Consider the following 21,677-nt stretch of genomic DNA (forward strand, 5'->3'; position numbering starts at 1 on the left):
CAAGCAGCGGTTGTAGCTGCCATAAATTCAGCCTCGCACGAAGAAAGGGCAACGCAGCGCTGCTTCTGCGAAACCCAAGAAATTAGGCTCTCATCAAGATAAAATGCCATGCCGCTTGTACTTCTTCTGTCCTCCATACTTCCAGCCAAGTCACTGTCAGAAAAACCAGATAAAATATAGTTACCTCGTCCCTTTGTGTACACCAAACCATAGTGCAGAGTTCCTTTGATATATCGACATATCCTCTTGATAGCGTTCAAATGCAGCACAGTAGGCCTCTCCATATAGCGACTAACAATCCCAACAGCATAAGCTATGTCAGGTCGAGTATAGACCAAATAGCGCAAGCCTCCTACAAGACTCTTGTAATCAGTTGAGTTCACTGCTTCACCAGTTTGGTCGGCATCAATCTGCAGCTTGAAATCCATGGGATAAGTGACAGATTTACATTCGCTCAGGCCTGCCCTTTGAAGCACCTTTTTACCATATGATGTTTGCTTTATCTCAATAAACCCCTGTCCTTGATCAACCTCCAAACCCAAATAGTATGACAACCGTCCAAGATCAGTCATGTCAAATTCTCTACTCATTTCCCCCTTGAATTTGACAATGAGTGAAGTACTAGTACCTGTAATAATTAAATCATCAACATAGACTCCGACAATCAAAGAATCAGTGCCATCCTTTCGAGTATACACAGCATGCTCATAAGGACATTTTTCAAAGCCCAAATTCATTAAACACTTGTTAAGTTGAGAGTACCACGCTCGAGGTGCCTGGCGTAAGCCATATAATGCTTTCAACAGTTTGTAAACCTTGTCTTCTTGCCCTTTTTTCACGTACCCTTTTGGTTGTGACACATAGACTTCTTCAAGTAGGACTCCATTCAAGAATGCAGACTTAACATCGAGATGATGCACCTCCCATGCATTCTTAGCTGCCAAAGCCAGGAGCAATCGAACTGTTTCCAGCCTTGTTACCGGGGCAAAAACTTCCTCGTAATCGATGCCAAGTCTCTGTACATAACCCTTAGCCACCAAGCGTGCTTTATGCTTGATTACGTTTCCATTTGTGTCTTTTTTCAGCTTAAACACCCATTTTAAGCCTATCGCCTTGTGACCCTTTGGAAGATCAGTGAGTTTCCATGTCTGATTCTTCTCTATTGTAGCAATTTCTGTATCCATTGCCACTTTCCAGTCCTCCTCCTGAACAGCTTGTTCGAAGTTCACTGGTTCATCAATACCAGATAATAGTAGCTCATCTTCTAACTCCACTATGTCAGTGGTGTTGTAAATGTCAGAAAGGCGTCTAAAACGTCGTGGTTCGCTGTCAGTGTCACTTGACATACCAGACATAGTACTTTCTGTGGTGTCTACATTCGATGATGAAGATGCAGAAACACTTTGAGTAGCTGGTGTCATGGGAGATGCTGGACTTTCAATCCCAGAATTTTCTGGTGAGTCTGGTGTGGCCTGTGCCTCTGATGTAAAAACATCGAATGTAAATTGCCCTCCTGCTGTTTGAGTGTTACATTCCTCTGACTCATTCCAGAACCATCCTTTTGCCTCGTTGAATGTAACATCTCTGCTTACGTGTATACGCCCTGAATCTGGGTCGTACAACCGATAAGCCTTGGTTCCTGGCTCACGACCAAAATGAACCAAAAGTTTACTTCGATCATCAAGTTTCTTTGTAAACACAGCTGGCACTTTCATGTATGAGAGACATCCAAACACCCTCAGAGAATCAACAGATGGTTTTTCCCCATACCAGGCCTGATATGGAGTAATATTTGAAAGTGCTCGTGTGGGGAGTTTATTCAAAATATAGACTGCATGTGTGACAGCTTCACCCCAGAATTTTGCAGGCACTTTTCTTTCTTTTAACAAGCTTCGAGCCATGGCAACAACGGTACGATTACGGCGCTCTACAACACCATTTTGTTGTGGTGTGTAGGGCGCGGTATAGTGTCTCAAAATACCCGCTTCTTCACAAAAGGACGTAAAATCTTTAGAGCAAAATTCCCCTCCACGATCAGTACGGAACACCTGTATCTTCTCCTTTGTTGCATTTTCAACAAGATTTTTAAATTTCTTGAAACAAGCCAGTGCGTCAGTTTTAGACTTAAGCATATATGTCCACATCATACGAGAGTAATCATCGACTAATAACAAGAAAAAACGATTACCAGCAGGGGTAGGGGGTGAGATAGGTCCGCAAAGGTCTCCATGTATCAATTCTAATGCACCTTTAGCAATAAAATTTGAATGAACAGGGAATGGCTTACGTGATTGTTTAGACATGAGGCACCCGCTGCAAAGTTCTTTTGGTTGATTGAGTGAAGGCAGCCCACGCACCATATGATTGTTTGACATTAGTTGCATCGCCTTGAAGTTAACATGTCCGAGACGTGAATGCCACAGCCACGTATTTTCTTCTCCTTTTGTCAGCAAACACGTTTCTTTAATATCTTCAATATGGATCTTGTAGAGACGATTTGCAGAACGTCTCACGTGCATAAGAAGTCTTCCACAGCTATCATAGACATACAAACTGTCCCCGTTCAGTACCACCCTGTTTCCTTCTTCAGAGAGTTGACCCAGACTTATAATATTACTTTGCAACGTTGGTATATAATATACTCCATGTAAGACTCTAGTTTCACCATTCTTGCAGGCAATCCTGATTGTGCCTTTTCCTTCAATATTAACAAAAGATCCATCTCCAAACTTCACCCTGCCTTTCATTGTCTTGTCCAAACTCTCAAATTTTTCACGTCTCCCGGTCATGTGATTGCTTGCTCCGTTATCTAAATACCAAGTATCCTCTGTCACAGTTCTGGTTGAGTCAGCACCTTCAGATAGAAGTATCACTCCATCTACACTCTCCTCATATTTAACCATCAAGAGTGCAGGTTCATCGTCATGTGTCTGGGTTAAATTTGCTTCACCCCGTTGCAATCTGTTTCTCCTTGATTTTCTACATTCAGCTGCGAAATGTCCATAGCCACCACAATTAAAGCACTTTACTTTACTCCTGTCAAACCTGCCACGACCACCTTGATTGTCCCTTTCTCTATGATCATTTCCAAACTGCTGACCGCTTCGACTGGATTTTTTTCAACCATTCTTCATGTGTGAGCAAGAGCTTTCCTCCACTGTCACTCTCACGTTTCGACCATTCCTCCTCAGTCAATAAGAGTTGTTGTCCCTCCTTGCTATCCACTTGACCAGATATTCGTTCCTCATGTGCTTTTAGAGAACCGATTACCTCTTCAACTGACATTTTCTCGAGATCTCCAAATTGTTCGATAGCTGAAGCAATTTGCAGAAATTTCGATGGCACTGCCCTTAGCAATTTCTTTACAACATACTCTTCTCCAATTGTCTCTCCAAGTGCCCTGATATTCGCTACCAGACCATTTAATTTCATGCAGAAATCATCTAAATTCTCAGAATCTTTCATATTTAAAGACTCAAACTCAGATTTAAGAGTTTGAGCTTTAGCTTTCTTAACCTTCTCAGCACCCAACGAAACCGTCTTAATCGCCTCCCATGCTTCTTTTGCGGTTTTCCGTTCTGCGAGTGTCAACAGCAAATCTTCTGAAATACCTTGATAAATCATGGCCAAAGCTCGTTTGTCTACCTTGTCGTCCACATTGGCCTTTGGGTCTTTAGGGTCAATTGCTTCCCACACGTTATGTGCTTGCATGAAAACTCTCATTTTCATCGCCCACGCAGTATAGTTAGTCTTTGTTAACATAGGATAACTCAGACCTAGCTGCCCCTGCCCTTCTTTACTCTTACTTGACTCTGCCATTCCGTTTGACACAGGGTACTAATTGGGATAAAATAGCTCTGATACCAGATGTAAGTACTAAATAATAATCTGAGATAACAAGTAAATGATACTCTGAATAAAACACTACAATTGGGATTAATAATGAAGAAGAGTACACAGCTTATTTAAAGAGACCAGCTGAAACGCAAACTCTTTCCACGAAGCCTACTGAAACGCAACAACCTTAATCTACTACTCCTACTACAACGCTTAGTTGATTTATTCAAACATAATAACTCTTTCCACGAAGCCTACTGAAACGCAACAACCTTAATCTACTACTCCTACTACAACGCTTAGTTGATTTATTCAAACATAATAAAAACAGATAAACAGATGAAACATGTTTAGATAATATCCCCAACAATAATTATACCCCGGACATATTCGAAACCAAGCCCCCCTCCCAGTCACACAATTATTATTCGTCAAACACCACATACACATCAGAAGCCAAGGCCCCCTATCAGCCCTGCGATAATTATCTGATAAACCCTCAGTTGAACTCCACATACTCGTTTGATCAAGGGCCTGATGATAGAAGTTTCCGTGATGGCATAGCTGATGAACGTGCACAAGACGCCTCTGATGAAGTCAATAACAACTCTACTTTGGAGAACCACAGCCCTCCTATATTTCCCATGCACACCAATCCCATAGAAAATATGGCTCCTTTATGTGCATATTCTCAACTGGATGATCCGGACTGTTATGAGACCAAACCCTCCATCATAACCGAGAATGCACAAGGCTCGGCACAACCATATCGGAAAAGAACAAGGAAACCGGCCAAAAGTTGTATAGAAGAAGTGGTGAAAGTTATTAGTGTTGCAGAGTTGGAACCAGATGAGTGGGTATGGAAAAGGTACGGACGGAAGAAACTAGCAGACTCATTGCAAAGAAGTTATCACAGATGTGCAGTTAAGACATGCCAAGTAAGGAGACATGTTGACAGAAGAGATAGTGATCAAAATACCTACATTGTCACTTATTTCGGTAATCATAATCATAGCCCTCCCACTGACAGCACTCCCATCCGGAAAAAAAGAAAGTATGTTAAGATCAAGAAAGAGGAAGAGTGCTGGAGCAGCTGATTATCATCTTCCATTATATTTCTTGTCATCAAGGTTTGAGTACCTTCAACCATTCCCTGTACTAATAAAGTGGTTTCATTATTTATATACTATATATATATTTTTTCTCTTTTTATATTCCTGCAAGTGTCAATGAGTTTATCTTCACTAAAATTGTTGTCAGACTTGTTTAGTAACTTTTACACGCGAAATTAGTTTTTATTGATGCTTGTAATTCCCTTATGTTGCACCAATTACCCTTTGTTCAATTTGTGCTTGTAATTTCCGTCCGTTGTATTGCTGGGAAATTTTGATAAATACTTCCTTGATTTTACAGTCCTATTGAGATGATCTTTGAGTTTAAAAAAATTTCAGGTATTGAAATTGTACTACTGTAATTCAACAATGCGATCTAAATTCAAAAAACAAATCCCTCAATTTATCTGAACACTAGTCGCTTGATGAACATTTCACCACTTCACTGGTAAATTTTGTTGATTTTTTTTAACTACAATAAAAAAAAAACAGGTACACGACAGTTTGTGTTGGACGAGCTATACAAATTTCACAATGTCATCAAGCTATACAACATTTCTTGTGTCAAGTATCAAGTTAGTATCACTGGATGAATCAAAACTAATGACATTAGTGCTATCAGATACCAACTCCTAGATTGTCACATACCTTAGTAAAACTAAAACCCGAGCAGGAGGGAGCTGTGATATATATATTGGTGGCAATCACTTACCAGCAGAAAGCAACCACCAAATGCCTCTAGAAACATTACTGACAAACAAGATAGCCAAAAATTACCTTGCGCCACCATTGGTCTTCGAGGAAAATCTATAATCTGGTGGTACCACTGCTAGAAACATGTTCCTGATCCATATCATCATTTTTCAACTCACTGCTCTGTTACCACTGCTAGAAACATGTTCCTGATCCATATGATCTCTGATAATAAGTATTGTCCACGTAAAGAGGAGTTCCCCATCAAATCCTTGACAGTTGTCCATGTACAAGGGAGTTCTTCACCAACTTATTAACAAAATAATGAAAGCCATCTAATAGTTTTCATAATATCCGGTGATGCATACATATTAATTCTTTTTTACCAAACTTGCACCAAAATTCTGGTCTGTAATCTACCAAATCTGTGCAACACCTGTCATCTACCTCAAGATGGACATTATATCTGATTCTAAATCACATCCACGTTCAATTTACCATTGAGAGGCTTACTTGGATGTAAAAGAATTTCTATTGCAGCTACAATTTACTATGCAGGGATGCATAATGGATCTCTTTGTGGACAATCAGTATGATGTTATGCCACGGGGATATTGTTGATTTGACAGCTTTGATGCAGGTACAGTAAGTTTATGTAACTGGTCAGCTGTAAAAACTCCAACTGCTCTTGAAGTTGAGTTGTAATTACCGAAGGTGTCCCCACATTTTACAACGATTACCATCTTGTACCGCTTTTCTAGCATCAAATCAACAACCCGGCCAATAGATGTCGTGGTTATAACACATGGAGCTGGGCTTTTCATCATGGCCGAAAGTGGGGCATTCAACTGCAGGACATGGAAAGAATAAACATATATGCATAGAATCATACACGAGAATAATATATTTTGTTGCAAATTAATGGTAATCTTAAACTTGAAAAACTATGCATTTCCTGCCAATAATGGTGAGAATAAAATATATTTAACGGTAAACTAAAACGAATATGCCATTGGGCAAATGAGGCATTTAAATTACTTTTGCTTTTCCTAATCGGTTCTCTCAGTTTGCTCATTAAGCAATCTTTGAGGATACATTAACAGGATAGGTGTTTATTCTATTTCTCTCCTAAATGGAAAAGGGGTAGGGGAGTAATATCCAGGCTATGTCTAGGATACATCCATGCAATAAATGCAGCTAGGAATGATTGACAAAGTCATAGCCTGTAGAAAATGATAAAATATTGTATCTTATTTATCGGAGTAAACAACAATGTTGTAACTGCTTTAGTACTGCTTTAGTAACAAAGAACAGTCCCTGAGGACTTGAGAGAAGGTACCTCATTGCAGTCTTCAGCATGAAGTATGCCAACACAGCTTCCCCAATCATCAATAATGGGAACACTTGAATCCCTGTAGAAACGCATCACAACTTGATTCAACCTCAAGGTGGCTTGCAGTGGACAAGCTTCTTGCAGTGGCATCATTATGCACTCAATGGAATCACTAATTGATACCTGAATTAGTAATACAGTAAAAGTTATCAGACTTTGGCAAAGACAATTGTACCGAAAGGTGACAATGATTTCAAATGCAACACCGAGCAGCATGCTTAAGCATTGATGTAATAGCCCCTACAATTTTATGCACACACATATATATACATGTATTCTTGGAGTTCCATAGAATTACTTAGAAGTGTTTATATTGAGGACTTTCTTTAAGGGTACAAAATTGTGTTCATGAAATTTAAGAATTAAAATTTAGATAAATTTCTGACAGAAATGATTTCAATAATTTTGTTACTAGTTATAAGGGTGAGTATAAAAGAAACTAATATAGTCTAACATTTAGAGAGACTAAACAAATTGTGAGGTACTTTTAGTTAGGAGTTTCAACGTGGGTTTTAAAAAGAGATCTGCAAAAGAAGGTTATTATTTGGTCACTAGTTAAATTTTACAAATAAATAAGAGGAGCTTTATAGAGTGGCAAAAAGATTTTTGTAAAAATAACTCTTAATAAATTATTGTTTGCATTAGAGATGACCTTTTTAAGATTTATGTACATGTGAAATTGTCAATCATAACAATGTATTTAGCAGGAAACATGGCATTAAGATGGGAGTATGTCATTGGTGACTAAGCAAAGTTTTATTAGATTAAATTAAAATTACATAGTTATAAATTGAAGAAATACAGACCGAGACCGAAGATTAAATTTCGAAACAGAGAAAAGACGAGGAAACTTGAGATACCCGGATATTCAGGCAAGTATGCCATCCTTTTATTTTTGGTGTTTTACACTTGAAAATTGTTGAGTAACCAGCTCATCTAAAACCTTAAGGTGTTAGAGGAAGGCCCCAATAGGATCATATATTTAACACCCCCCTCACTCGAAGCCCATTTATGAGTTGAAGAGTGATACACCAGCGCCCATCTTTGGGGCATTAATTGCCTTTAGTGTCCACATTAAATTGTGAGAATGTTGGGGGTAGTTGGGAATCGAACCTTAGTCCTCCCGCCAGCCTAAGCTCTGATACCATGTCAAGGAACCAGTTACTCTAAAACTTCAAGGTGTTAGAAAATGGCCTTTTCCAGGATCTTATATTATTCTAACACTCCCCTTCACTCGAAAACCCATTTATGGGTCGAAGAGTGGATCACGGGCGCCCATTTTTTGGGCATAAATTTGCCTTTCGTGTCCCTCATAAATTGTGAGAAATGTTGGGGGTGGCAGGGATCAAACCTGAGTCCTCTGCCAGCTGAGCTCTGATACCATGTAAAGCAACCAGTTACTCTAAAACCTCTAAGGTGATAGAGAATGGCCCTTTCCAGGATCTTATATTATTCTAACAGAAATCTTCTCCAATTATGATAAAATTTTAGCAGGCTATATTATGCAGAACTTTCTAAGAAGGTTTTAGACTTTTTAAAATATTTTTGTACATATAATAGTGCTAATAACATGTAATCTAAACAATCTGATGTGTTTGTTTTGGAGACGACTGAAGTCCTTGAAACGTTACAATTGATTTCCTCTTAGGATCTTGGCATTACAGTAAACGTTTGAATCATTTCTTCGATTTGTTATACTTAAATAAAGAGAGATAGTTTGGAAGAGTATGTGTGTGTGTATGTGTGTGTTTGACAATATAGGGCTGAAAGAAATGCTGTTGGGCAGTTTATCTTTGATATCTACAACAGTCTTGATTTCTCCTGTTGGTTCTACTCTTTTCCATAACAAAAATGAACAATATCTAATGATATAAATATAGCATAAATTATCTACTTCCACGATATGTCTACAATACATAGCTCGACTCTTTGTTATATACATGTACACTAGATAGCTGGCCTTGGCATAGCAGTCTTAATTATTTTGACCTCACATGCCAAACTATATCAATGACTGTCTGATTTGGTGCACATATAAGCACAAAGATCTCAGACTCTTCAGGTTAGATAGGAAAATATCCGAGGTTTACTCGGCTATGTAAAAGTACTACCATCAGAGTGTAAATTAAGGCATAGTTGAAATGGAAGAAATGGCATGTGCCGGATGAACATACATATTAAAGTGACATGATATATTCTCGTTATAGACATGCACAATTTCTTAAATGTGGGGAAGGAACAAAAAATATACCTCGGGAAGTAAGTAAGGATCAAACATGGAAGAAGTGAAACCCAACAAAGCTTCTATACGCGCAGCAACCTGCATGCCAACATCACTATTCAGAATCATAGTTGTTCGCCAGAAAGGAAGAACATACAAAATCATGGTTGTTCGCCAGAAAGGAAGAACACACAAACTTGACAACATGACACGTACACTTTTGAGTATGTAAGACTTAATTAGTAAGGATTTAAGGTAAAATACAAAACTTTTGAGGAGTCTCTGAATATTAATAGTAAAATGAGTTGAAAGTTGCACCTTTCGTTTTCAAGAAAAATATATGATCTGACCATAAAGGATGTTCCAGGAAAATCATAGATAACTAAATAGAATATTCAGAAAAACATTTAGAAGTTATCTCTTACCATTCCTCCTCGACTAGTCCAGGAAATGCCATTCCAATCTTTGATGATATTTGACAAATAGTGAACAGCCACTTCAAACTGAGCCAACCAAATAGAAAATAATTAAATAGGTAACCCACATTATCATTGTTCATTTATCATGATATATAATTTTAATTAATATACTTTAGTGAGCATGAAAAGAATCAATGTTTCCTTGTTTTCAAATAAACAAATAGAAAAAAGGTAAATCACTTAAAAAACACATTTTGAGACAGATATGGTCTTTTACCATAAGGAGGTCGTTGTTTTTGGCAAACTTGGGGATGAGTTTCTGGACCGTGGTACTAGCTGCGGTTAAATGGCAAGTCACAACAGCTAGTGGTGATGATATGGTTGTGGAGCAGAGTTTGACAGTATGCATTAAGGACTATACTTTCAGTAGGGTAAAATTTTAATAAGGGTTATGGTGTTCTTTACCTCCATAGACTGATTTCGTAGAATTTGCAGATCAAGATTTTATGGATGATTACACCAGCAGGACTCTGTTAATTGGTTTGTTTCACTGGTTTCGTAGCACTTGTGTATCTCTTTTTGTTCCTGATTTGTCTAAAGAACACCGGCACTGTCTGTGTCTGTGTTTCGGGAGGGATGTAAGGGATTCTGTAGATGAAGCTAGTTGTGGAGGATGCAGATTTATGATTGTAGTAAGTCGTGGCTAATGACAACCGTACATTTGGGATATCTAAATGTAGTAATTTAGCATGTAATAACTACTTAAATATATGATTTCGAAAAAAAATACATAAATATACGTGTATATACATTTAAAATAGGACAAAACAGAAAAGACAAAAGAAAATAAACTGCAATGCAATCCATAGATCCCAAAGAATTAAAAAGATAAAAAAACAAGTTTTAATCTGTAGTAGTTTCTATCCCGTGCAATGCACGGGTTACTTTTAAATATTTTTATATGTATTTTACCAACATGAGCACTTCCTATTTCACTTCTAATCACGCTAGTAATATAACAACATAGTTTAGAGTCGGTATCTTGATGCAAATTGATATTAGAAAATGTCATCACAAACAATAATATTGACATGCTTCCACAAAGATTCTCTTCTTCTGCTTGTCTTGTACTTCATAATCAACTTAATACCAGCATCTTTTGTTTTATTTCCTGGCCCTAGTCCAAAACATTGTGCTGGGTTGCTGATGCTGCATATTAACTTCATTTTGTTTTCTTTCTCAACTTAAGCAGCCAGTTGTCATCTATAACCATAGTCACTAGAGAACCAGTACTTGCTTCGTTTAATAAATTAATTGAATTTTATGACTGTAAATCTGACTTTACTAACTCTAATAATTCAAAAGGGGCATGAGAAAATCCATATTCCTAATACTTTATCACCTGCGCTACCCTTTATGACATATGCCATGGAATTGTTTCAAAAGTGCATAATCTTTCTCTATTTGAGACAGGCAACTAGCATCTTTGATTAGGTAGATTAATTAATACATCCGATCCACTAGTGATATTGTATATGATACTCTACTCAAAACAAGTATAAATAGCTTGCTTTGGTAGCTATCACTTTTAATAAGTACTCAAGTGAAAGGACACACAGTTTTTTTCAATTACATCGAAAGGATTATGTCAACTTTTCCACACCTCAATCACTAGAAATTTTACATACCTAGATTTTAGAATGCTGAGAAGCATTATGCAGGGAAAACTACTTTACTTCATTTATTTAAAAATGAACAGAAGATTTTTTCTAAGAAAGGAACATGATAGTATTAATAAGACACTTGGTACACTACAGAAGTAGATAGGGTACCTGACTATCATTTAAAGCTGCTTCCATGAGAAGATGATCAGCTTCAATATGAGCATCCAGTGAAATGGTTCCAGCTGTGTCTGGCCACATGCGCTTGTGCAGATTTTTTACCAAATAATATTCACCTTTAACAGCTAAAGCACGCATCAAGGAGAGGTAAAGATGAGGTTTTGGGCGGAGAGTACTATCCTTTGCAACCTGCTTCAGAATTTCCCCAAACACACAGAGAGCACCTTCACCAAAAATTGTGTTTGTTATGCAAATAAAAGAAGCAGTATAAACTTTTGTGGTGCAAATGGAAACAGAAGGTACAAAAGGTGAAACCCAGCATAGGCTCAACAAACAGCATATGAATAATATTGATTATCTCTAGCATCACATGCACATAAACTATAAATATGAACATCTGAACATCCTACAGTGAAAATCTGATAAAATCTCGAGAAAAGAATTCTGGATACTTAATATCTTGTACTTGTACAACATTAGGAATTTATATTTTCATTCCTAATATTGTGAAATGAGTTAATTTTTTTGGAATGCATCACTGGTATTACTTTTGAAAACAGGCAGTTACTATTCCAAATGTATACATACTAATATCGAATGATAACTTATTACCATTTTCTGATTAACTTGCATTACTTTTTGCCGTTGTTCTTTTAAATACTAATACTGCTGCACCATAAGCTGTAGAACCACATTTGTTGCTTAATAACCGTAGATTTATCTCTCTTCCATATCTTTGTAGTATGCTAAGTGAAAATACAAACTGACAACACTAGTAGTCAACTTGCTACATGGTTCAACATAAGAGTGTAAGTATTTAGCAGTCAATTCGTTACATTCCTGTCATTACTAGATCAGTTGAATATGGTCACGTAAGGCCTACAAAACTAAAAGTAACAAAGTAATAATTTGTGTTTCCAGATTTTCATATGAAATACACTCCTTTTAACTATATAGCACCTTTCTAAAAACTGCGACGAGCATTCGTTCCATCACGAAATATTTATGCCGCAATGTCGGAATGTCCTGAGTCTTAATATTATGAGATACCATCGAACTACCACTAACAAGATAACTATTACCATAGAACAAAAATCGACATAAATACGAGCAGATGAGCACCAAGTTCTAGGGTTTGATTGCTTAATACAACATCGAAGGGCAATTATGGCAACGTGGATGCACAACCTCAACTCCATAGATAGCCTGCTTATACAGATTACTCTCTTCCACTTCCGCTTTAAAAGCATTTTACCTCGTAGAACATTTAATCCACTTAATTTTTTTAAAAGTCCCCTTAGGCGACCGATTCTAGTGATCAAGCAATATGGTCAATCCATCACTCAGTTCCACCTGACACATTTTAAAACACCATGTACGCCAAATAATTGGGCAACAAAAATCTCCAAGGTGGATCTGTATACGTAAAGAAACATCTCCACAATGTCGTAGAGACACATCATCTTGGGCTTCGGTTGTTGTGAAGATCATAGATTCACCTTTAGTTCTAAGTAGTTTACAAAAATAAATGTTCTTTGATTACAACTTTAGCAGCATATGTCAGCATTCCTATTATTAATATAGAAGGTTTAACACGCTATGTTGCATACTCCAGATTCTGAATACATTGCATAAGAGACATTCAGAAACATACCATACCTTTGGTCGAACCACAAGTTAGCAGCACATCAACAATTGATGTGTATGCAACTCGATCGATCAACAAGTTATGATGAAACTTCATTTCTATCACAATTTTCTCAATGGAACCAAGATCTTTGGCCTGTCCGAAACCCTGTAAAAGAGAATGCATTTTTAGGATAAAAATCAAATAACAATTGTGTCAAGAAAAGCACTTAAGACCATTATATATCCATATTTTAAAATCTTTTGATACATGATACCACACGATTTATTACAAAGTACGAAAAACACCATATTCATAGGTTCGCTTTAACTAAATTTATTAGTGTCTCAGAAGCAATAATCGAAGATGGATACTGAAGATTTTCTGGAAAAAATAAATGTCTTGAAGATGAGATGGGATAATCCCTGTTTCGATTATCCTGTTACCCTAACTCCAAATATTTCTTGAATACTCGACCTGGGAACTCGACACTCGCACAGGCATGGACACTCAGGGACTTACTATAGGCCAAAAACATGTACAATTTTCAAAATTTCCGACTCCGACACTTGAAGACGTATTCTTGTTGGACACCTCCAGCCGAGTTTGGATAACAAAGAACGTGTAAATAGTAATTTACTAGGTGATAAAAAAAAGTAAATACACCTTGCTGCAAAACTTGTTGGCATCAGTGGAATTTACTAATTCATACCCCAAAATTAGGAAATGCATATTTTGCAACTTGAAGATCTATTTTCCAACTAAAACACAAATTCCTATTCGCAGAGAAGATTTCCACTTAAAAAAATAAAATGAAAAGATTGGAAACTCAAAACATCAAGTTTTTAACACTTTAAAGCAAGATACAGAATTTCTAAAAGTTTCTAGCACATCCGATTTTAAGGAATAAAAGAAAGACAGCAGGAGTGGGAGAACTCTGACTATTAGAAACATGAATATCAAGGAGAAGCCTAAACTTTATGAAGAGTTTCGAAAGTTGAACCTTGAGAAAATAAAATTGAGACATAAAACACAATTTACTTGCACCGTAATGTATATGGAATTAAAGGTTTTTGCTTCATTATATTTGAGTTCGAAATTTTTACAGAGTATAATATATATCAACTTTAATCTATCTTCTTGTATTGTATATCTAATTTCCAGCAGGTTAAATGATGCCCTTTATCAAGAGCTGTTTAAAGTAATAATAAAGACTTAAATACCTGTACTTCTCAAGAGAATACTACTATGCAAGACCAATAGAAACTATTATTAGATACTCCACTAGAAATTGATCATTCACATCACATAAATCATGCCATCCATCTAGATTATCGTACGAGGTATATAATTGCAGAACTAACCTTAAGTAACGTCGTATACGTAATAACATCGGGTGCCAGGTCATGATGACCGTCTTTCTTTGACCTATCCTGCAAAATTTTAATACTCGTATGTGTCTAAATTCCAGAAGATCAAAAGACCTATTAGCACCAGTATAAAAGTAATCAGGCTCTATATAGGGATGTCAAAACATATAACCTTCATTTCCTGGAAAATTCGCAATGCAGATTTTAGATCATTCATCTTTACACATGCAAAGATTATAGTATTATATGTGAGTTTGTCAGGGTTTAACCCTTGTTGTCGTATATCATCGAAAACGCGTAGTGCTGACTGAGGAGACCCCGTGCTGATATATCCCTGCTTAGAAAAGTAGGCCGCTGATGTTATTTAAAAACTTCCAAACTTTTTATAACTGAAACTAGGAGCACAACAAACATGAAGTGCCTAAAAGCATATAGATTGTCAATATCGCAAACCTTCATCAACATATTGTAAACCGAGATTGAGTAGTGCTTGCCTCCCTCAGTAAATACGAAACCATAACGTGCAAGAAGACCATTCGCTCGACGCAGATCCCCTGTACTAAAGCAGCAGAACACAGTGATATAATTTTGTGAAAACATGAATAAATTAATAAATGATCAAATTACTATGAGATGCTTTGTTACTCGGACTCGGCTTAAAGTGTTCAACGAGGATACATGTCCAAGCGTCAGAGTCGGCAATATTTTAGAAAATTTACATGTTTTTGGCCTAAAATAAGTGTTTAAGTCCGAGTGTCCGACACAGGCTACTCGAGGCAAAATAAAGAGTCCGAGTAACGTACATGAGATGTAACACAGCGCCTTGCAACATAATGCTGACTCCTTCCCAGTTTATAAAATAAATAATGCTATTGTTATTTGTTAGCATGTATGTTAAGACGCTACAAACATTGGTGCAATCCTATAGTTGCGGACTGCCATAGGCCCATAATGACTACTGAGTTACCAAGTATAAGACCTAGTATTAGCAGAAAAAGTAAGACAGATATATTATAATTCAAAAGCCTACAATATCTACACATTTCTTAACATGACACAAAGTGGGATGGAAAATAAATTTTATGCCTGTGGTCACCATAAAATTTAGAGCCGATAAACAGTTAAGTATATTTGAGGGACACTAAGCGTGAAACATTCGTACCTGCTTCAATTAGAGCATTCAATAACCCATAGATAAGTGGGGCTGACAAAGATGGACTGCCCACAGCAGTACCTTGTTCCACGGATTCAAGTATTTGAAATGACTCGTCAATTCTTCGAGCATCGCCCAAACCCTTCATTGGAATAAACTAAAGAGATTATTTGTCTGTTTGTAAATGCATATATTAAGAATTCACATACAATGTTCAGGTAAAAGCCAACCAATATGCCAGGGCTTAATATTATGCAACATGAGGGCTTGGGAATTACAATACACTTAAAACAACCAATAATCTTTCCGATTAGGGTTTTAATAATACAAGACACTAAGCTACAAACCTCAAAACAAAGCCTTACAAAACAAATTGCCTTTCTAATTATATTACAAATTAAGTTTCCTTTGAACTACAAAGCTTAGGAGATACCATACTTATTACAGCATGGAAAGTTGTCGGCTGACTCATGGGATAGAGGAAAATAAATATGCATTGGTTACTGGTGTTTCTGCCGTGATGTTTAGTGTCTTAAGATGTTATTCTGGGCTTCATTGTCCAGTCAATATTCAGAATTGACCCAATGATCGAACAGGTAAAAAGGTTGAGAAGATTGAAAATAGTTGCAAGTTGATTTTTCACCTATAAATGATCTGATCGGTAATATTGAGGCAAATATGGGTCTCGCGAAAACTGATATGAAGATCTTACTTCACAATTGACATATGATTGTTATGCATTGCACAAAAATGAAATCATGCCATGGCACAAGTATTCCTTTTCACTTGAAAAGCAATATGGGGTGAGTTATTTGTTAAAATCCACTAGCAGATTCCTTTTCACACACTGTCACATGCCACCCTCATACAATCTGTCAGATGACCAGCGCTCTCAGGCACGTGGGCGACCTTCGCCCATTTTCTCATAGTTTTTGGACATTATAGTGCTCATCAAGTCTATCCGTGATGGTCCAGTCAGATTTCGGTAAGAATTGTTTTCTAAGTCTATGATCAGTAATAAGTATAAATTTTAGCAGTGTTTGTAATTTGTGAAAAGTTGAGGCTACTATTTTTAAGGTCGCTAATAGGCATTGGTAAGTGGTTGATGGTCATCCATCAACCCATCAATCATGGTGGTCATCCACCACAATTCAAAGCTCTAGTATACAACTGCAAGTTCAAGACCATGTATCCCCATTTTTCTTTATTAATCAATCTCGGGAGAGGTCTTAACTCCCAAGATGGGACTTATGAACACTAAGGTTATGCTACGGACTTACAGCGCTACTAGTGACATATATTAATCCGAAGATGGATTTCAGGAAAGGGGTCATGCTAAGATGTTAAACAAGCATGACATTAAAGCCATTGGGTACTATGACATCAAAGTTCAGGTTCCAAATGGAAGGAATTTTTTATTTATATACTAATAGCTCATGCTCTACAATGTAATGTGCAGACGATAAATATAATTAATATGTACAACATAGTTTCCGCCTCAATCTTTCTTTATACATACCATTGATTTCTCGTTCTAAACACAACTCTTATCAATTGTAATAGTTCTCATGAATTTTGACAAAGTCTTACCATTATCAAATACAATACAAACTTCATTACAAGGAACAGCGTACAAAAGTTACAAGGAACGGTTCGGAATTACCAAAACTACTTGTAAATTAAGTGTGAATTTAGATTCCTAAGGTTGCCTTCTACTAATGGTTTCTATCTTTCTATGACACTCCTTCCCCATTACTACACTTACAGAGTAACTGAGTAGTCAAATTATAATTCTATTACCTATTAGGTTTTATTGTTTTATAAATTTCCCTATTTAATTATTCAACCAAAATTTAGGAAATTATGTTGTTTATATGGGATGACCCTGAATTTGTAGTATCCATTTAAATAAAATGCACCTGCGGTGTCAACAATTTCACACATTAATGTATACAAGGGTCAAGCTGCACATTGTGTATGCAGCTATAGGAAACTGAACATTGAAAATCTGAAAATAGGAAACAAGAATTACTAATATAACCTATGTTACCCGGACTCCACTAAAAGTTTCCAACATGAATATGTGTCCAAGCGTCGGACTCGGCAGTATTTTGAAAGTTTTATATATATTTGGCCTAAAATAGGTGTTCGCGTGTCCATACCCATGTCGAGTGTAGAGTGTCTGACACGGGTACTTGGGAGGATTGAAGAGTCGGGATAACATAAAATATAACATATACGAATAGGAATATAGTGGAAACACGGAAATTGCTATGATATTCCAGAATATGTGTAATGAACCCGTTTACATTTTCGCCTATTCTGACCTTCAAACTAAAGATCAAAACCAAATAATAGCAATCTGTAGTCGTGCACGACTGTGATTCGTGCTTCGAAGAACAAATAATGTTGGTTTGACCCAAATACACATTCAGGTATTACGGATGATAACTAAATAAGTCACAGGCACACTGTTAGAAGGCCTGTGTCAAAGAGTCCAACTATGTGTCAAAGAGTCTGGCAAGAGGAATCCTGCAAAAGTTTATTCCTTTATGCCAAAGGTTAATTCCCTTTTTCTTGAAAACTCTTTCGTTAGTTCCCAGCACACCATGATACCCTTGACATCATGCTCACAGAAGCATAGTTTTTTATAGCAAATATTTTCTATAATGTGGACATAGAAGATCCCTTGTAGAACCTCAACGTTAATTAGGGTTCAACTGCTCAATCACAGAAACACCCTCAGCAAAGCACCCATAGATGATATGCTGTCTTGAAATAGAAATATTTAGAGACAAATTTGGAGTGTTTCCTCTAATTTAATAGAGGACTTACAGACATTTATTTTCACAGTGTCTGTACTTGTCCTGATAGCATTTCTTACTAAAAAAAATATGATTTTATGAACACAGCTAGTATTTCATTCAGATACCAATCTATCTGGATACAAACTAATTTGTAATAACAAGATATAAAAATATATTAAAATGCCAAATTAATATCCGCTAGCTTAAAACTCGTGCGATGCACGGATCGCACGAATCTTTTTTAATAATATATATATATAAATTTGGAATTGAATTCTTAAATTTGATTATTTAAAATTTTAAATAATATGAATTCATGATAAATACTTTACTAAATATATGTTCGCAGTTTTTTTTAGAACATTTAAACCTATTTAAGGTAATAGCTTCGGTACCCGGAAAAAATATTATTATAGCGAGCTTATTATTTTAGAGTAAAAATACAATGTCTCTTTAAAACTTAAAAAGACACTATTTAGTGATTTATTACTTAATTGATTGGCTATAAGCGCTATTTAAAAAAGACAATATTACTAACTGAACGATATATAGTTTATTAATAATTCTTTGTGTGTTTTAAAAAACTAATAATTATGTTGTAAATAAAAGTTAATTTTTAATTTAGATCTATAGGATAGGAATTATGCTTAATCTGATATTAATTTGATTTATCTCAAATCAGTATTTTATATTATTTTATTTTAGCTTGAGGCCCGTTACAACGATCAAATCCAATTGATTATCTTTTATTTAGTTTTAATTTTTTTAAGACCGGATTTATAAGATTATAAGATAATTTTGTTTTCATTTGGATCAATTGATTAATTTTTTTAATTGTTTTCTAATTTATCAAATTATATTTTTACTTTAATTTTGTGTTTGTTTTGATCAATTGTCTAATTTATTTGTTTACAGGAAGAATAATATTAATTATTTTGTTTATTCTAGTTCAATAGTTCGCTTAAATTTATTTTAAGCAGAAATATCAATTAGAATAATATAGAACTCGATATGAAATAGAATTTAAATTGGTAGAAGAAGTTGACTTTAATATCAATTATAATGATATAGAGTTCGATATGCAATAAAATTTAATTTGATAGAGGAAGTTGACTTTAATATCAATTAAAATTAAAATTGACCGGCTGACCAATTGGCCAATTATAACTAGAATAATTAAGTAAGGCTAATTGAGTAATTTCACCAAGTACCGACCGACCGACTACCAAACTTTTAATGTTTCGTCTATTATAATATAGTATAGTATAGATAGATAGATAGATTATAAGATCTTGTTATGTCAAAATAATAAATTAACAAATTTTATCACAGTTATTTTATAAAACAAGGCAAACGGGCCAGACAATTATTCAACTTATTAAATACTAAATTTAATAAGCAAAATCACCCAAGTACCTTAAGTAGTGTCCCATACGTGACATTATCAACCCCGCAGCTTTCTGACTTGCACATATCTGCAAAGATTCTGAGAGCTGAATCAATGTCACCACAATAAACGCAAGCCTGCATTACGGCGTTCATCACAATTGTGTTGAGCTCTCCATGCCGCTTTTTTGCAGCCTCAACTTCCTCAAAAATCTATAACAATTTACATGCATCTCTCTTTACAAATATAACACAGTTACATAGATATCATAAATTGCATATTTTGAACTCGACAAACACTTCGTAAACAAAAACTACACGAGTACATTCACAAAAACAATTCATTTGGCCTGTCAGTTAATTAACAAATTACGTCAAATTGTTAGGTACATTAGCATTTTGACTTCACCAAACATAACATCTTAACTAAATTTGCTTCTTATACACTTATAATTTAGTTAATTTTATATTATATTTTATAAGTTAGGCATGATCAATTAACCAATAAAAACAAATGATAATTAATAAATAAACAAGTTGTGAACTAACTTTAATTAACAGGTAACTTTTTTAACATACAATTCATTTAAGTTAGACAAAACAGAATATAATTGATTTCCGATTTTTACAACCATGAAAAAAGCAGGAGAATAGACCTGATTAAGTTGTCGTTTGCGAGTGAGTCTAACAATGCGAGAAGTAAGCGGTTTGAAATTGGGAGAATCTAGTATTTGAGATTGTCGTGTGGCCACTTTCTTCCAACAATTTGAAGATGAAACCAAATTTTTGGTGGTAAATTTATCAGAAAATACTCCAATTCGAATTCGATGCTGCATCATCATCATCGTAATCGAGTTTTTTGATGTGGTATAATCTGAACATATGATTACATACAGAAGAGTGTATGTGTATGTATGTAGTGAAGAACTAAAAAAATCCTATCTATACGCGAAATGTGTAATCAAAGGAGTCAGAGTTTCATCCGTTAATGTGATGAAATGTTGGTATAATATCTAATCGGACGGCTCATGTCCCTGTTTTTTGTTTTTTTATTTTTATGTAGTAGCCGTTATGGATAATATATGTTCCTTTTCTCTAATTATGTTTTCTCCTCTACTCCCTCCGTCCCACATATCTGGTGGGCACGGAGACCAATATATATATATATAAAAGTAGGTAAAGTAATGAAAAATGATGAAAAGTGGTTAAAGTAGTGAGACCTGTTACTATTTAATAATAGATTTGAGAGAGTGGGGGAAGTTAGTGGGTGTAATAGTGTTTTATATTATTAAAAAATTACTATTTTTGGAATGTAAAGAAATGGATGGGACGGTCCAAAATAGTAACTGTAAAGAAATGGATGGGACAGAGGAAGTATATGTTAAATGTTAAAATGGGCGAAAACATGCTTATAAGCATGTTTTTTTGCATAAAGTCAAAAGACATGCCTAAATTATCAATTAAATATAATAAAATTTAAAACATAATTATTATGTTAATATACAGTGAATTTAAATATAAAATTAAAGTTAATTGATAATAACACCTAAAACCATCATAATACTCATTTATATTAGTAACTTTTTAGATATTTAAATATATGTAAATATTTTAGAATTATATTTATTATTTCTGGATATTTCTAATATTAAAATAATTATTAAAAATATAAAAAAAAGGTAGTAAAAAGGCATGCCAAATTATGAAAAGACATACTTGGTGATTGATGTTATGACATTCCTATCTTCAAATGTCCTCACCATACACTATTCCCCCTATTTTCAATTTTCATGTTCATGTTATCTAAATTTGGTTTTA

The 21,677-nt window shown here is 35.4% G+C and overlaps 2 protein-coding genes across 2 annotated transcripts; one reads left to right on the plus strand and one right to left on the minus strand.

Annotated features, from left to right (window-relative positions):
- The first annotated feature begins 4,505 nt into the window (after positions 1-4,505).
- LOC141674073 (putative WRKY transcription factor 27) lies at positions 4,506-4,934 on the plus strand. The gene has a single exon (XM_074480799.1). The coding sequence runs from the start codon at positions 4,506-4,508 to the stop codon at positions 4,932-4,934; it is 429 nt and encodes a 142-aa protein (XP_074336900.1).
- Positions 4,935-5,390: 456 nt separating this feature from the next.
- LOC141671788 (pentatricopeptide repeat-containing protein At5g10690) lies at positions 5,391-20,878 on the minus strand. The gene is made up of 12 exons (XM_074478140.1): positions 20,516-20,878; positions 19,890-20,072; positions 15,676-15,808; positions 14,967-15,067; positions 14,686-14,847; positions 14,508-14,576; positions 13,176-13,311; positions 11,508-11,740; positions 9,682-9,759; positions 9,287-9,355; positions 6,982-7,158; positions 5,391-6,490 (listed from the first exon to the last, which is right to left on the minus strand). The coding sequence occupies exons 1-12, from the start codon at positions 20,702-20,704 to the stop codon at positions 6,230-6,232; spliced, it is 1,791 nt and encodes a 596-aa protein (XP_074334241.1). The 5' UTR covers positions 20,705-20,878; the 3' UTR covers positions 5,391-6,229.
- Between the last annotated feature and the right edge of the window lie 799 nt (positions 20,879-21,677).

Source organism: Apium graveolens, chromosome 7, assembly GCF_009905375.1.
Source record: "Apium graveolens cultivar Ventura chromosome 7, ASM990537v1, whole genome shotgun sequence".
NCBI classification, from domain to species: domain Eukaryota; kingdom Viridiplantae; phylum Streptophyta; class Magnoliopsida; order Apiales; family Apiaceae; genus Apium; species Apium graveolens.

What these genes read in the sequence shown, in the direction of transcription:
- LOC141674073 (XM_074480799.1), top strand. Translation starts at nt 4,506, where the DNA reads ATGGCTCCTTTATGTGCATATTCTCAACTGGATGATCCGGACTGTTAT.
- LOC141671788 (XM_074478140.1), bottom strand. Translation starts at nt 20,704, where the DNA reads ATGATGATGATGCAGCATCGAATTCGAATTGGAGTATTTTCTGATAAA. An exon ending in GAATGCTCTAATTGAAGCAG is followed by an intron (nt 15,068 to 15,675) that starts GTACGAATGTTT and finishes GCTTTAGTACAG; the next exon opens with GGGATCTGCGTCGAGCGAAT. An exon ending in TTTACAATATGTTGATGAAG is followed by an intron (nt 14,848 to 14,966) that starts GTTTGCGATATT and finishes TTTTCTAAGCAG; the next exon opens with GGATATATCAGCACGGGGTC.